Source organism: Geotrypetes seraphini, chromosome 3 (genome assembly GCF_902459505.1).
Source record: "Geotrypetes seraphini chromosome 3, aGeoSer1.1, whole genome shotgun sequence".
In the NCBI taxonomy this organism is placed as follows: Eukaryota; Metazoa; Chordata; class Amphibia; order Gymnophiona; family Dermophiidae; genus Geotrypetes; species Geotrypetes seraphini.
The window spans coordinates 314,689,340-314,706,361 of NC_047086.1; the positions used below are offsets into that span (position 1 = coordinate 314,689,340).

The following is a 17,022-nucleotide window of genomic DNA, read 5'->3' on the forward strand; positions in this document are numbered from 1 at the left end:
AGAGCTCTTATTGTTATAACTCAAGGTGAAGTGCGGGTTAAGATAACCTGGTGACATGCCAAATACTGTTTTGTAGCAGATACATGAGAACTTAAACAGAACTCTGGATTCAAATGGCAACCAGTGTAACTTTTGATAGAAAGGGGCAACATGTTCCAAAAGTACTCAAACCACACCCCAAATCAGCCCAGAATCTGCTCATAACCATGCCTACTTTCTGGTATGTAACTCGGAGTAGATGTTTTTATTGGCCGGTGGCCGGCCAGAGCAACAGGAGCAGGAAGACTTTCCTCCTGCTCCTGAAGAGTGGCGTAGCAGGAGGGTCCGGGCCCCCTTCCTGCTCCCGAAGATGGGAGCCTCGAAGGAGCAGGAGAAGGTGCTGGGAGTGTGTGGCCGTGCAAGGAGGGGAGTGAGGGCCAGTGTTGGGAGTTAGGGCTAGATTCACGAACCTGCCTGATCGGGCCCAATTCGGGCCCAATCTGGGCAGGTCCGATGAATTCGTAAAACAACAATATGCAGATGAGGGCGATCTGAGGATGGTCAACGCATGCGCTGTACCTCCGGGTCGGCAGAGATTTTTTTTTTTAACAGAAGTCCGTGGTTTTAACCCACTTAAGCCCACGGGTTAAAACCATGGGCTTGCACTGCGGGGAAGGGTGGGAGAGTCGGGGCAGGCAGGAGTTCAGGGCAGTTCGGAGCAGGCAGGAGATCCGGGGCACGTTCATGTGGACTGTTCAGAAAGAAACTCAAGATGCAGCTTAAACCTGTTTCTCTTCACTGGAGGCAGCGAGCAGGGCTTCAATAGAGCAGGAGAGTCGGAAAGATGTTTTCGACTGATTCCCAGCAGTCGCTTCTTGCATTGATCGGCCAGCATAAAATTTCTTTGGTGAATCGCGTCCCTATCTACTTTGCATGCGTTTTCCCTCATTTGCATGCATGGATTGGAAGTGGATCGCAGGAGAGGTAAGTGAATCAGGCCGGAGGGAAATTTGGTCGTAAAGGGGTCGCAAACCGATTGGTACATGATCGGTTTGCTTTGTGAATCTAGGCCTTAGTGTCTCCTTATTAGGAAGTGGTAAATGCTCCTGTGTTAATTCTAGGCAGATACCTAATGACATCAGTGTACAACCTGCAAAAGAAAAATGAAATAAAAATGGTATATAGTGCCACATTACATTTGCAGTTAATGTGTGGGAAAATCCCGCATTAAGCCGTGTCCACTGAAAATCTTCTTGTTAATTTTTTTTATTAGATTATTTTCAATATTTTGCAAGGAATGCAAAGCATATATTTTGCCCAAAAAATACACAAGAAAAATATACAAGAAATATAAGGGGTTCCTTTTATAAAGCTGTGGTAAAAAGTAACTTTAGCATACCCTTATGTGGGTCTTTCCCTACACACTAAGGCCACTTTTTGCCATGGCTGGAAAATGGCTGATTTTCTGTTTTGGGTATTATTGGCCACGTGCTAATGTAGTCATTAGCATGTGTGCCCCTACAGCCACCCGATTTGTAGGTGGTACTCATGCACTAATCGTGCTAATCAGTTAGGCTGTGCAAGGCTGTGGCAAAGTGGCTGGGTTAACTGATCAGACATGCCCACTCTACAACCCCCAGACATGCCCCCTCACCCAAAAATAAAATTTATTTTTTAGCATGTGGCTAGTTTGCACATATTGGGATTTTACTCATGCCACTTCAGCGTGATCCATGCACTGACGTAGTAAGGTTGGGTGTATACAAGTCCCATCCTGGCATGGGCATGGTCTTTGTAAAGGGCACAGGCACCTGTCCTCCTCTCCGTCCCCCTTCTTCTTGCCCCCCCCCCGCCACGTACGTGCACCCCCTTCCCTCGTACCTCTTTAATTTTTCCTGCATGAGCAGCATTATGAACTTGTTGCCTAGGTTGGTGTTGCCTCTCTGACATCACTTCCGGGCCCCGCACCTAGGAAGTGACATCAGAGGGATAACTGACACGACACGGGCAGCAAGTTCATGCTGTTGCTCTAGCTTGGAAAATTAAAAAGGTACAGGGGAAGGGAAGTAGAGGGGGCACACAGCAGGGAGGAAGGAGTGGGAGACAAGGGAGGGGCGCCACTTAACCTTGTTACACAGGGGGCACAGAGCAGGGGGGAAGGAGTGGGGGGCAGGGGAGGGGCACCTCTTATCCTTGCTACACAGGGGTCACACAGCAGGGGGGAAGAAGTGGAGGGCAGGGGAGGGGCGCAACTTAACCTCGCTACACAGGGGGCACACAGCGGGGGGGGGAAGGAGTGGGGGGCAGGGAGGGGCGCCACTTAACCTCGCTACACCATTGGCCCCATGGTAAGTCATTTTAAGCTGTGGTATACACACATTATTGCTTATTGTAGCTTGGTAAAAGGATTCTAAAATAAGAAAGTAAGATTTTTCACACATTAATCAGCAAGCCCACAGTATTAGAGAGATCTAGGAAAACATAAAGGGAAAGGTTATTTTCCAGAAAAAAGAAAATCAGAAATTGGTACAGTTACCTATAGCCGTGATTCTAGAAAAGAAAGTTCAGCCAGTGACTTGGAGAGAAACACCTGCATTCCTTTTTGGAATCCAGAAACAATCTTAATTGTCTAGGGCAGGGGTGTCAAAGTCCCTCCTCGAGGGCCGGAATCCAGTCGGGTTTTCTGGATTTCCCCAATGAATATGCATTGAAAGCAGTGCATGCAAATAGATCTCATGCATATTCATTGGGGAAATCCTGAAAACCCGACTGGATTCTGGCCCTCGAGGACCGACTTTGACACCTGTGGTCTAGGGTCAACTGCAAATCTTAATGCATTGCATAAACCATGGGTGTAAACTTCATTTTTATTATGCCAAAGCATATTTTCTCCACAAGAACTGCATTGTTCTCTCACACAAGCAATAGCGCTTGACTTTACCTTTCCCTCTCGGCTTTGTTTTTGATGGATTTGTCCTGGCTGATGGCTTTGCAGTTCTCCATGGAAATCTTAGCCTGGTTGGCCCGCATTTCCTTGCTCTCCCTAAATAACCAAGGCACAAAGTACTGCTTACATAAGTGGTAATTTGCTTATAAGACAGTAAAGAAATCCATTTTCAACATCCTTTGTATGCATGCTTACAGCAACATATAATATTAGCACCAACTATAAAGTAATATTTCGTTATTAAAAGATAAAAAATCACTGCTCTAACCTCCGTGCTATTACAAATCATTCTACTGCTAAAATGCTGTGCTATTTAATAGCTAGCTTAAATATACACTTGAGGCGTGAACTTGTATGTATGAATTTGTTTTGTTAGCATGGATTATAAAATTAAGTGCATGCAAAATCAACATATTCATCTACAAACTCAGTTTCTCCATGTTAAAAATATCTAATGTGTGTTAGATGCTTTTAACCCAGGTATATGAAATACACCACAAAAGGCCCAGAAACTAAGGAAAAAAGGCCAACAATCCAAAAATGAACCACAATTTTTTTTCCCTGTATATAATTCTAATACATACCATTATGTTGTCAAAAGCAAAGGTGCGAGATAGAGCATAGTATTAAAAAATGCCCCTTCCCCTTTGAGATTTAGAGACCTTAGTCGGCACTGGATTTAAATGTGCTTGGTGCCGGTACCTAGATAGTTATTTAGATACAATTGCTTTCAATATTTTGCAAGGAACACAAAGCATATATTTCTGGAGGAGTGGCCTAGTGCTTTGAGCTGCTGCCTCTGCACCCTGATTCCCACTGCAGCTCCTTGTGGCTCTGGGCAAGTCACTTAACACTTTATTGCCGCAGGTACAAATTAAGTACATGTCTAAAATATGTAAACCACTTTGTTTGTGTAACCACATAGAAAAAGCGGTATACAAGTCCCATCCCCCTCAAGTCAGGACACCTATTTTGCTGTTCTAACTTACCTGGGAAGTTACCTGGGTACCATCCCTGAATATTGGCAGTAGCTGAAAAACTTCCATCTCCGGACTACCACAATACTCAAGACAGTGCCACAGCAGAGATGAGTTTCATCAAAATTATCTGGATAGTGCCACTGAAAATCAGTGATTTGTCCTGGTGAGAAGCCCTTAACTGGGCTGGAAGCTGCACCTACCTGAATAAGGGCTACTGAATATTGGGCACTAAGGAAGCAATTCTATAACCTGGAGTCTCAAGTTAGGTGCCCTGATGCCACATGCTGAACTCCATTCTATAATGGCATTTGTATGCCAAGATACAGTTATAGAATACTAGTGTAAGGAGCTGCATATTAAAAAAAAAAAAATCAAGTGGGTGGAATATCAGTCAGTGCAGTGATTGGCTTAAGTTAAATTCCAGTGCAAGTGTTTAACATAATCTGTGCATTCAGTAGCATTGAATGTTCAGAAACTGCAGACATAATCACTTATCTAGGGTTACCAGACGTCTGGATTTCCCCGGACATGTCCGGGTGTCTGGACGGCTAAAACGCGGCACTTTGTCCAGGTTTTGAAAAGCTTCCAGCTAGGAGTGACGTCAGGACGGCATCTGCGCATGTGCGGATGCAACGCGGTAACGTCACACGCATGCGTGGGATGTCATCGCATCACACCAGTGCATGCGCAGTTGCCCTCCCGAGAAGTGAACAGTTTGAGGGGGGGCGTGGCTGGAGGGGAGCGGAATGGGGCATGACTTGGGTGGAACTGGTTGGGGCCGGGCAGAACTGGACAGGCCTGGGGGGCAGGGTCATGGGTCCAGATTTTAATTCTGGAAAACCTGGTAACCCTGCACTTGAAGAAACTTAACACATATCTCTTGTCTTTATAGCCATTCTCTTATCCTTCACCTCCATCTTCCTTCTAACAACCACAAGATCGGACTTAAAAATGTAATTTCAAGAACTTGACCTAAACTCTTATTGTAAACTGCAGAAAATGAGGTATATAAGACACTATATTGTACTCTATTGCAGTGTTCTTCAACCACTGGTCCATGGACCAGTGCCGGTTCACAGGGCCAGCACGTGCATCAGGCCCAAAACAGTGTTCTTCAACCGCCGGTCCACAGTGCGATCGATGTGGCGTTATCTTCGAGCCAGCTCCCTCTTCCTAACTGATTCAGTGCACAAAGCCACGAGTAGTGGCTCCTACGGGCATCCTGCGCCTGAACCGGAAGCCTTCTCTCTGACGTTGCAACGTTAGAGGGAAGGCTTCCAGAAGAAGCACGGGACGTGCAAGGTGCAATTAGTACTATTATGGGGGTGGGGTCTGGGGTAGAGATTGGGTAGAGTTGGGCGGGGACTGGCCCACGACTTAGCCCAGTGTTCTTCAACCGCCAGTCCACAGACCGATGCTGGTCCACAGAATAATTTTTTTAATTTCTGCTAGTCCATAGGTGTAAAAAGGTTGAAAAACACTGCTCTATTGTATAAGTACAAAAGTGCAGACTGGGACAGACCGAAGGTCTATCAAGTTCAGTATCTTGTTTCCAACAGTGGCCAATCCAGGTCACAAGTTCCTGGCAAGATTCCAAAAGAATACAAGATTTTATGCTGCTTATCCCAGGAATGAACAGTAGTTTTTTTTTTTTTAATAAATCTTTATTGATTTTTAAACTTTGACATTGCAATACAATTAATTGAACATAAACACTGCATAAAACGCATTATTAAATACACAATTAATACCTAAAACAATCATTTTCTCCCCCCTCCTCCCAATTATTAATACAAGAAAACATATTATGTGATTACAATATTATAATTAAGTAATTTTAATAATCAAAATACATTTCCCTCCCCCCCAGATGTGTAAGGAAATCTAATAAAAAGAGAGATATATGATACTTATTGCGATGCAACAAATGCAGTCAATGGGCTCCATACTCTATTAAATGTACAGTGGTGCCTCACACAACGAATTTAATTCGTTCCAGGAGCAAGTTTGTTATGCGAAAAGTTCGTTATGTGAAACGCGTTAAGCGCAGTGACTAACGACTGCCTGCAGTGCCTGCGCGGAAGGATGCAATACATCGGCAGCGATCGTGGAAGCTCGGGCGACTTCGTTGTGTGAAACGAAGTTCGTTGTATGAATCATGAAATGAAGTTCGTTGTGTGCAGCGTTCGCTGTGCGAGGCGTTCTTTATGCGAGGCACCACTGTATTACTAAGCCCTAAACATTGCGCATTCATTCTCTCATACTTATAAGTGGTACAAACATTTGCCCACCAAAATGTGTAATTCAGTCTGTTGTAGCTCTTCCAATTATGTGTAACCATTTGAATAGCTATTCCCGTCATGATCAAAAAAGACGACTTTTATATTTATCCAAAGAAGGCTTACCGTGTAAAAGCGTACCAGAAATTATGGCTTCATAGATTAAGGGAATTGCTGATTCAAGAATAAGATTAATTTGTCCCCAAATTGATTTCCAGAAATTAAGTATCAAAGGACAATAATATAACAGATGATCCAAAGTCTGATCATGGTGGTGTTTGGATTGAATTTAAGTTTGCAGATAAAGATTCTAATAGACCTGTATGGAGATTTAATAATACATTGCTTGCAGACTCAAAATTTCTTGAAGAATTTCAATTAAAAATGAATGAATATTTTCAAATTAATGCCTCAGAGGAAATCTCATTGGAGACCTTATGGAATGCATTTAAAGCTACCATGAGGGGACAAATAATCTCATATTCGGTTTATATTAGGAAACAGTGGTTCATCTTAATGATGGTTTATGGACTTTTCTCTTAGGATCTTGTCCAAACCTTATTAAACCTTGCTAAGCTAGCTGCTTTTACCATATTCTCTGGCAAAGAATTCCAGAGCTTATTACACATTGACCCTCAAATTCTAAATAAGGCATTTAAAGTTGTGTGCTTACATTGGTGCGCATAAGCCAATGTATGCGAACAACTTGATCAATTGGCCTAACTGGTGCCAATAATTGACAATTAACACCTCAAAATTGATGCTAATTGGGACTAATTTAAAGTTACATATGTAACTTGGAAAGCAAAATTCTGTAAAAAAGTATGCACCAGTTGCAGTGCGTGAATTTGAAAAAGGTGCAATTCAGGGGCATTCCTAATCATTAGGAACACTGTTGTCGAATATACCCAATGCATGAATAACTTAGGCATAGGCATTTAGGCCTGGCTTAAATGCCTGCACCTATGTGTCACGTACTGGCACTAAGTACGATTCTATAAAAGATATGTGCACCTTGTAGAATCACACTTAGTACCATACTAGTTGGCACTGATTTTTTAGGCATGATATACAGAATCAGGCCCTGAGTAAAGAAATATTTTATCTGGTTTTAAAATTTGCCCAGCTACCACTCCAAGAATCCAGAAGGAGAGGCATGGCTGTAAACCCCATAATGAAACCCCATATTCAAACATAGAAGTACACAGACTATTAGCTTCTGTTAAACAGATGGGAAAGATCAATGATTTGGAACTGCAGTGTGAAGAGTGGAATGAGTCATAGTGCATAAGTCTGTATTGAAAGTCTGGGGTAAAGAAAGTAATGTATTAAAGGATGATATGTTATTGTGAAGAAACAGATTTGTGAGGGAACCAACTGGATTTTGATAGAATGTAATTTGTGTGTTAATCGTGACTGGCATTTTGATCTGTTAGATTTTGATGATGACATATGCGAGGGACTATAACAGGGTGCCAAAAAATGCAGCAATTTCCCTTCTCCATGACAACTGGTGCTATGGAGAAAGGGAAGGAGCTTTCCAAAGAGAGAAAAGATCAATGAGTGTTTTCTCAGCTCAGTGTGTGTGAGTGTAGGAGGGGGAGGTCTGTAGAATCTGACAATGAGAGCAGATCACAGATGAGAGGTATGAGATTGCAAGAAAGTTAAATTCATATAGATTTTGATGTGATTTTCTAGGGAAAGGGAAAGAAATCTTATCTACTATGTCACTTTTCCTTTGGCTGGAGGTACCAGGCTCTATATATACATATATATATATATATCTAATATAATAAAACGCTAAGCGCGCATGCACACTCTTCCACCGTGTTGCCTGATCTGTAGTTCCGTGGTCGGCAGAGTGCGCATGCGTGCATACAAGGGCCCCTCACTCCGTCACAATGGCCAGCAGCACTGGACTCCCTGCTCTCCACCTCTCAAGCTGCAGTGTGGGCTCCTCTCACGAGCCTGCACTAGCATCGGAGAAGGCTTCCGACGCTGGCGGGGATCGTGAGAGGAGCCGCCGCAGGCACTTTTAAACTTAAAAAAAACAAACCTTCGGCCACAGCAGGCCAGCCCGAAGGGAAGGGAAGGGGGGGCCGAAAAAGAACAGGACGCAGGCTACACCGCGGGAAGGGAAGGGGGAGGGGCCGAACGGAGCAGGCCAGATCGTTAAGAGAAGGGAGGGGCTGAACGGAGCAGGACAGCTGGCGATAAGAGAAGGGAATGGGGGTGGGGGAAAATGCTGCTACTGCTTCACAGGGACCTGGAGGGGAAGGGAAATACTGCTGCTGCTTCTGCAAAGGAAAGTAGGGGGTGGAGGGAAAATGCTGCTACTACTTCACAGGGACCTGGAGGGGAAGGGAAATACCGCTGCAGCTTCTGCAAAGGAAAGTGGGGGTGGGGGGAGGAGGGAAATGCTGTTGCTGCTGCACAGGGAAATGTGGTGAACATGCTGCTGCATAAGGAAAAGGAGGGAAATAATGACAGACAGACAGCAGGAGGGAGGGAGACAGAAATAAAGGAAGAAAGACACAGGGGCAGGGAGAGAGACAGACAGAGAAAGGTGGCCAGGGAGAGAGACAGACACAGTGGGAGGGAGAGAGACAGAAAGACAGACAGACATAGGGGCAGGGAGAGAGAGACAAAAAGAAATACAGACAGACAAAGGAGGTCAGGGAGAGAGACAGACAGAAATAAAGACAGACAGGGGACCAGAGAGACAGACAGACAAAGAAAGACAGACAGACAGACAAAAGGTGCCAGGGAGAGAGAGAGAAAAATAGCAGGAGGGAGAGAGACAGAAAGAAACAGGAGCAGGGAAAGAGACATAAATAAACAAAGACAGACAGTCATATATTCTAGCACCCGTTAATGTAACGGGCTTAAATACTAGTGTATATATATATATATATATATATATATATATATATATATATATATATATATATATATATATATATATATATATATATATATATATATATATATATGAGACTGACAGAATTGGGCCCTGAGGGCTCCTGTAAGGTTGCATCTAGAATCCAGATATGCTCCTCAGGGGGTGTTACACATAAGAGTCAGTTCTGTGGGTGCTGTGGTGCTTGAGCACCCACAAATATTGAACAAACTCCTTGACTGTGACAAGGGAGAGGTAATTTCTAAAAAGCTGGCTCTTATGGTTACAGTTAAATAATTTATATTCTGCTATTGCCAACAAATAGTTCATAGCAGATTACATACAAAGAAATAGATTAGTTAAACTAAGATATACACACGTAACAAAACATTATCCCACTATTAACTACTAAGATTAAATTTCTGAAACAAAAAAGTTTCAAGCATAAAAACATAAGAATAGCCTTACTGGTCAGATTATAGGTCCATCAATTCCAGTAGCCCTTTCTCACGGCTAAAACCCAAAGAGTAGCAACATTCCATGCTATTGATCCAGGGCAAGCAGTGGCTTGCCCCATGTCTTTCTCAATAACAGACAATGGACTTTTCCTCCAGGAAATTGCCCAAACCCTTCTTAAAACCAGCTACGCTATCCGCTCTTACTACAACCTCTGGCAATGTGTTCCAGAGCATAACTATTCTCTGAGTGAAAAAATATTTCCACCTATTGGCTTTAAAAGTATTTCCCTGTAACTTCATCGAGTGTACCCCTAGTGTTTGTAATTTTTGACGGAGTGAAAAATCGATCCACTTGTACCCGATCTATTCCACTCAGGATTACATAGACTTCAATCATATCTGCCCTCAGCCATCTCTTTTCAAAGCTGAAGAGCCCTAACATTTTTTAGTCTTTCCTCATACGAGAGGAGTTCCATCCCCTTTATCATGTTGGTCGCTCTTCTTTGAACCTCTTCTATTGTCGCTATATCTTTCTTGAGATAAGGAGACCAGAATTGAACACAATACTCCAGGTGAGGTTGCACCATGGAGCGATATAGGGACATTATAATATTCTTAGTCTTGTTAACCATCCCTTTTTAAATAATTCCTAGCATTTTGTTTGCTTTTTTGGCCACCGCCACACATTGGACAGAAGGTTTCATTGTATTGTCTACAATGATACCCAGAACCTTTTCATGAGTGCTAACCCCCACGGTGGACCCTAGCATCTGGTAACTGTGATTCGGGTTATCCTTCCCAACGTGCATCACTTTGCATTTGTCCACATTAAATATCATCTGCCACTCGGATGCTCAGTCTTCCAATTTCCTAAGGTCTGCCTGCAATTTTTCACAATCTGTATGTGTTTTAACAACTTTGAACAGTTTAGTGTCATATGCAAATTTAATCAGTTTAGCCGTCTTTCCAATTTCCAGATCATTTATAAATAAGATAAATAGCACCGGTACCAGTACAGATCCCTGCGGCACTCCACTGTTTCCTCTCCGCCATTGAGAAAAATGGCCACTTAACCTTACCCTCTGTTTCCTATCCAATAACCAATTCCTAATCTACAACTGAACTTTGCTACCTATAGATTGTATTTGGATTTGCAGGATTGACCAGATGAAGGCAGCTTGATAAGGAAAGGAGATAGTAAACAATCTTTTATACATAATTCCTTTTAATCTTGGAAATTGTAATGTTAAAGTATTACATGTAGTAGATTCATTGATTGTCCCCTAGTCCATGTATTTTTGGAAAGAATAAACAGGCATTTCACATCTACTTGTTCCACTCCACTCAAGATTTTATAGACGTCTATCATCTCTCTTCTCAGCCATCTCTTTTTCAAGCTGAAAAGCCCTAGCCTCTTCTGCCTTTCCTCAAAGGGAAGTCCTCACATCTCTTTTATCATTCTGGTCCCTCACATCTCTTTTATCATTCTGGTTACCCTTCTCTGTACCTTTTCTAATTCTGTTGTATATTTTTTGAGATCTGATGACCACAATTGCACACAATATTCAAGGCGCAGTTGCAAAATGGTGTGGTACAAAGACATTGTAATATTCTCAGTTTTGTTCCCCATTCCTATTCTAATAATTCCTAACATTCTTTTTGCTTTCTTTTGCCACTTTTTGCTTTCTTTTGCTTTTGCCACTGCACACTAAGCAGAGGGTTTCAATATATCATCAATGATGGCACCTAAATCTTTTTCCTGAGTGTTGATTCCTAATGTGGAACTGGTTTCTTCTTCCCTACATGCATCACTTTGCATTTGCTCACATTAAATGTTATCTGCCTTTTGGATACCCAGTCTTGTAAGGGCCTCTTGCAATTTTTCACAATCCTCTTGTGATTTAAGATCTTTGAATAACTTTGTGATATTGGCAAATTTGATCACCTGCACAACCACTGTTCATTTAGTTTAGGTCTGCTAAACAGATAATTCTAAGTTTGCCCTCACTCCATCCATCCTCCTCTGTTCCTCTCTTATACGGATAGCATTGGACCACTCATACTATTGTTTGGGGCAATTCTATAGCTGGGTGCTATATGCCCAAATGACATGAGCTGTGAGCCTATTCTATAAGAGTATGTAAGTGGTCTAATAAAATACTAGTGTAAGTCGACATTAGCATGCCATGTCAATAACAGACAAATGTAGGGGCCTAAATATGACAGTTACACATGTAACTTACAACTGACTTAGCACATGTCAGCCCTGCCCATGTTCCTCCCCCTGTGAATGTTTCCTTACGTTTCTGCACTAATGCTGGCTTTTACAAAGCTGCAGTAGAGGTTTCTAACATGGGCTGGCGAGGTAAATGCTCCGACGCTCATAGAATTCCTATGAGCGCCGGAGCATTTACCTCACCGGCCTGTGGTAGAAACCACTATCGTGGCTCTGTAAAAGGATGATATTAGGCAATGTCTGCCTCAATCAAACAAGAAGACCAAATGTTGATGAATATGATATAAGTGTCCTGGAAAATGGGTGCACCTGTTGGTTTGAACCGGGACCCTACCACCGTTCTACCAAGGAGGCTTTCAGTTGCAAAGAACCTAGTTCTAACCTACCCATCTTTCAAACCACCTCTGTATCAGATTTGGGGGATCTTGGTGTTCCAGGTCACAAAAGATGATGACAAATCTCTTCATAAAAGACAAAGAGTTCCTAAAAAGAATTTTAAAAAAGTTGAGTCAAACAGCTGGGTGACTCCTATTTCATTCCGCACACCCAGACCTTCACTCCCTGACAATGAAGGCCAAGCTCTTTCACAATTTGCTTTACTGCAATAGACTTTAAAGAAAAAAAACACAAAAAAACCCCAAAACACTTTGTAACCCTCTTGCTTGGTACTCTGGAGAATGGTATATCTAAAGAACAGTTTTGTTCCTTGTCTAAGTGCTTGGTCTTTTGATCCAGTGTATGGTTGACACCTGAGGCAGGCGTTTTAGATACTGAAACATAATGCTGTGTTGGGTCATTATCTTTGTGGATGGACAGAATAAACTGATATTTTCATAGATTTTCTTCATTGGTTTCTTTTGATTTGGAAAAACCATTGTCTCATCTCACTCCTGCTGCTTGACTTATTATATTTGTAGGTTTGTTTCCTGTTGGACTCTATTTTGTTAAGCATAAGAGCATAAGACCAGTGGTTCATCTTGCCCAGCAGTCCGCTCATGCGGCGGCCCTTAGGTCAAAGACCAGTGCTCTAAATGAGTCCAACCTTACCTGCGTACATTCCAGTTTAGCAGGAAATTGTCCATAAGAAACGCCTTCACCGGATCAGATCTTGGTCCATCTAGTCCGGCGACCCGCACACGCAGAGGCCCAGTTAGGTGCTCCCGGTTGGAGACTCGGTTTCCCGTATCCCTCGATATGATTTGCACGGAGGTGTTCATCCAACTTGCGCTTAAAACCCAAAACAGTATTCTCTGTCACAACCTTCTCCGGAAGAGCATTCCAAGCGTCCACCACTCTCTGTACGAAACAGAACTTCCTGACATTTGTCCTGAACCTGCTGCCACTCAGCTTCAGGCTATGACCTCTTGTCCATGTCACATCTGAAAAAGTCAGTAGTTCTGCTTCTTGGCCTATTTTGTCAAATCCTTTTAATATTTTAAAAGTTTCAATCATATCCCCTCGCAGTCTTCTCTTTTCGAGAGTGAACAGTCCCAGTTTTCCGAGGCGTTCTTTGTAGCTCAAATTCTCCATACCTTTGACTAATCTAATCTAATCTAAACCTTAAGTTTATATACCGCATCATCTCCATGAGAATGGAGCTCGACACGGTTTACAAGAACTTAAAATAGTGGGTAGAGAAGAAGAAAAAAGGATTACATGAACTTATGTGTTGAAGGGGGGAGAGAAAGGAGGGAAGGATAGAGCTACAATTTGCTGAAAAGCCAGGTTTTCAGTTGTTTGCGGAATAACTGAAGGGAGCTCAGGTTTCGTGGCTCGCCTCTGCACCCTCTCTAGTAGGGTTATATCTTTCTTGAGGTATGGAGACCAGTGTTGGACACAGTATTCTAGGTGTGGTCTGACCATTGTTTTGTAAAGTGACCATTGTAAAGTGACCAACTTTGTTTTGAATCCCTGGAGGGTGTTTCCCCCTATAACAGACTCCAAAAGAGCATTCCAGTTGTCTACCACTCTCTAGGTGAAGAAGAACTTCCTTATGTTTGTACGGAATCTATCCCCTTTCAGCTTTAGGGAGTGCCCTCTCGTTCTCCCTGCCTTGGAGAGGGTGAACATTCTGTCTTTATCTACTAAGTCTATTCCCTTCAGTATCTTGAATGTTTTGATCATGTCCCCTCTCAGTCTCCTCTTCTCAAGGGAGAAGAGGCCCAGTTTCTACAATCTCTCACTGTACGACAACTCCTCCAGCCTTTTAATCATCTTAATCGCTCTTCTCTGAACCCTTTCAAGTAGTACCATGTCCTTCTTAATGTACGGCCACCAGTGCTGGACGCAGTACTCCAGGTGAGGGCACACTATGGCCCAATATAACAGTATGATAACCTTCTCCGATTTGTTCGTGATCCCCTTCTTTATCATTCCTAGCAATTTGTTCACCCTTTTCGCCGCCATCACGCATTGAGCGGATGGCTTCATCGACTTGTCAATCAGAACTCCCAAGTCTCTTTCCTGGGAGGTCTCTCCAAGTACTGCTCTGGACATCCTGCATTCGTGCATGAGATTTTTGTTACCGACATGCATCACTTTACACTTATCCACATTGAACCTCATTTGCCTTATCGATGCCCATTTCTCGAGCTTGATTATGTCACGTTGCAGATCTTCACAATCCCCATGTGTCTTCACTACTCTGAATAACTTCATATTGTCCGCAAATTTAATCACCTCACTTGTCGTACCAATATCCAGATCATTTATAAAGATGTTGAAGAGCACGGGTCCAAGCACCGATCCCTGCGGCACCCCACTGGTGATGCTCTTCCAGTCCGAGTATTGTCCATTTACTCCCACTCTCTGTTTCCTATGTTCCAGCCAGTTTTTAATCCATGTATTTCACCCTCGATTCCATGGCTTGCAATTTTCCAAAGTAGTGGAACCTTGTCAAATGCCTTCTGAAAATCCAGATATACAATGTTGACCGGGTTGCCCTTGTCTATTTGCCTGTTTACTCCCTCAAAGAAGTGCAGCAAGTTCGTCAAACACGATCTGCCTTTGCTGACTGGCCCTCATCTGCCCGTGTCTGTCAAGATGATCAATGATGCGGTCCTTTATCAGCGCCTCAACCATCTTTCCCAGTACTGAAGTCAGACTCACCGGTCTGTAGTTTCCCGGATCTCCCCTCAAACCTTTCTTGAAGATCAGCGTAACATTCGCCACCTTCCAGTCTTCCGGAATCTTTCCTGATTTGATTGACAGATTGGCTATTAGTTGAAGCAGTCCAACTATAGTCCCTTTCAGTTCCTTGATGACCCTCGGATGGATGCCATCCGGTCCCGGGGATTTATCACTCTTAAGCCTATCAATCTGCCTACATACCTCCTCTAGACTGACCATCAACCCTGCCAGTTTCCCGTCTTTGCTTCCAGCATATAGCCTGATGGGTTCTGATATGCTGTGTATATCCTCTTGGGTAAATATTGTGGTCCTGCCGGTGCCGGGTTTTGCAACTGGCCACTGACCAGGGCTCAGCAACGACCGATCTTGACGTGCCTTCAAAAGATGTTGAAGGTCCTGCTGGTACTTATAAGTAAAATAAAGAAAAATGTCAGGGACAATAAAGTTTTTCAATAAACTTGAGTCCAACTTTATTTCCTACGTAGCAAACTGCCACAGTTCAGGCTTTTAGCTCAAAACATAAACAGAAAATTCGGGCTTGCAAAAACATAGCCCACACATTGCTTGCAGGTAAGTGTCCAAATGGTATTATTGTAGCACTGCCCTATCAGTCCCACAGTCAAAAGGGCAAACTAAGGGTACAGGAATTACCCAGCCTTTACACTGGTCATTCACTATGTTTTTAAACACTTTTAGAACGTGCTGCCTAGGCCTGGTTTTTAACAGGCCTTCCCCAGCCAACTTAACAAGCAGCTGGTGGGGGAGGGGAGTAACTGAATCCACTATACTTTAATTTGCCAAAAATTGGCCCCACAATCCCAACCCGAGGATCTTTAGTGGATTCTCCCCGTTACTACCCCTTTCACACGGTCAGCAACAAAGTCCCATCCAAACAGAAAAAGGCAAAAGTAAAAATGCACAAAACACACTTCCTTCAATGTCCCAAAAATAAGGCGCCAAATCCAGCCGTGAGCCTAGCACTGCTCACGCTGCCTGCCTTGTGCTTCCAGATAGCCCAAAAGAAAAAACCAAAATTCCAAACCCACAAACAGTCGGGAAATTCCACTTAACTCTCATCCATGTGGATTTCTTCAGGTTCCATGGAAGTATCCATAAGCTCTATGGCATCCGGGTTGGCTGTCTGGTTTGCCTCAGGGACAGAAGTTGCATCCAGGATTTCAATGTCCTGGTTCTGTTGGAGTTCAGGAGCCCACTCCTTCGAGCCTCCTTCCTGGGCTGGCCCAGGATAGACTGATTTGGTCTTTCTCAGCTCAGCTTCTAAAGCACTGAGCTGGCCACGCCCTAACCTGTGAAGGGGAAGGGCAACCTGCTGCTTCTGCTGAGTTTTCCTTTGGGCCTTAATTGGACCCAGCAGTTGTGCATTACTGGAATTCTGAGCTTGCCTCTTAGGCTGTCCTTTTTTGTAAGGCACCTCCTACTGCTCCAGGCTGTTCTCCCACTCATCTTCCCCTCCCCAGGGTTCTGTAACATGGTGGTTCAATTGGAACTCAGACCCTATCTGTCTGTCTGAGTTTAACCTGTCACACTGGTTAGCCCTTTTCAGGGTAAGGCTTCGGTTATGAGGAGCCTTATCTGGAACAAACTTAGCTTTTAGGCTAGGGTTGTGACAATATAGACGCAAAAAAATGTGTTCAGTTTGTTGACGATTGCTTTGTCCTCCTTTAGCACTCCCTTTATTCCATGGTCATCCAATGGTCCCACCGCTTCCTTCACGGGTCGTTTACCCTTAATATATCAAAAGAACGGCTTGAAGTTTTTTGTCTCCTTGGCTATTTTTACTTTGTAGTCTCTTTTGGCCCTTTTTACCACCTTATGGCACCTGTGTTGATGTTGTTTCTGTTTATTCCAGTTTTCGTCCATCTTTGACCTTTTCCATTCCTTAAACAAAGTTTTCTTGTCTTTGATCGATTCCTTCTCATCTATAGTGAGCCAAGCCGGTTCTTTGTTCTTTTTCCTCTTGGATCCCTTGTTGATACGCGGTATATATAGATTTTGTGCCTTGGTGACTGTATCCTTAAAAAGGGACCATGCTTGCTCTAGCATTTTTAGAGTGCTTATCCTCTTCTTAATCTTCTTCCCCACCATGAGTCTCAT

The 17,022-nt window shown here is 43.3% G+C and overlaps 1 protein-coding gene across 5 annotated transcripts in view; it reads right to left on the minus strand.

Annotated features, from left to right (window-relative positions):
• PLCB4 (phospholipase C beta 4) overlaps positions 1-17,022 on the minus strand; it is a 714,891-nt gene that overhangs the window by 25,798 nt on the left and 672,071 nt on the right. For all 5 annotated transcript variants that reach the window (XM_033937395.1, XM_033937391.1, XM_033937393.1 and 2 more), the window contains one exon: positions 2,921-3,022. In XM_033937395.1, the coding sequence (XP_033793286.1) occupies positions 2,921-3,022 (102 nt within the window). The remainder of the gene's footprint in view (positions 1-2,920; positions 3,023-17,022) is intronic.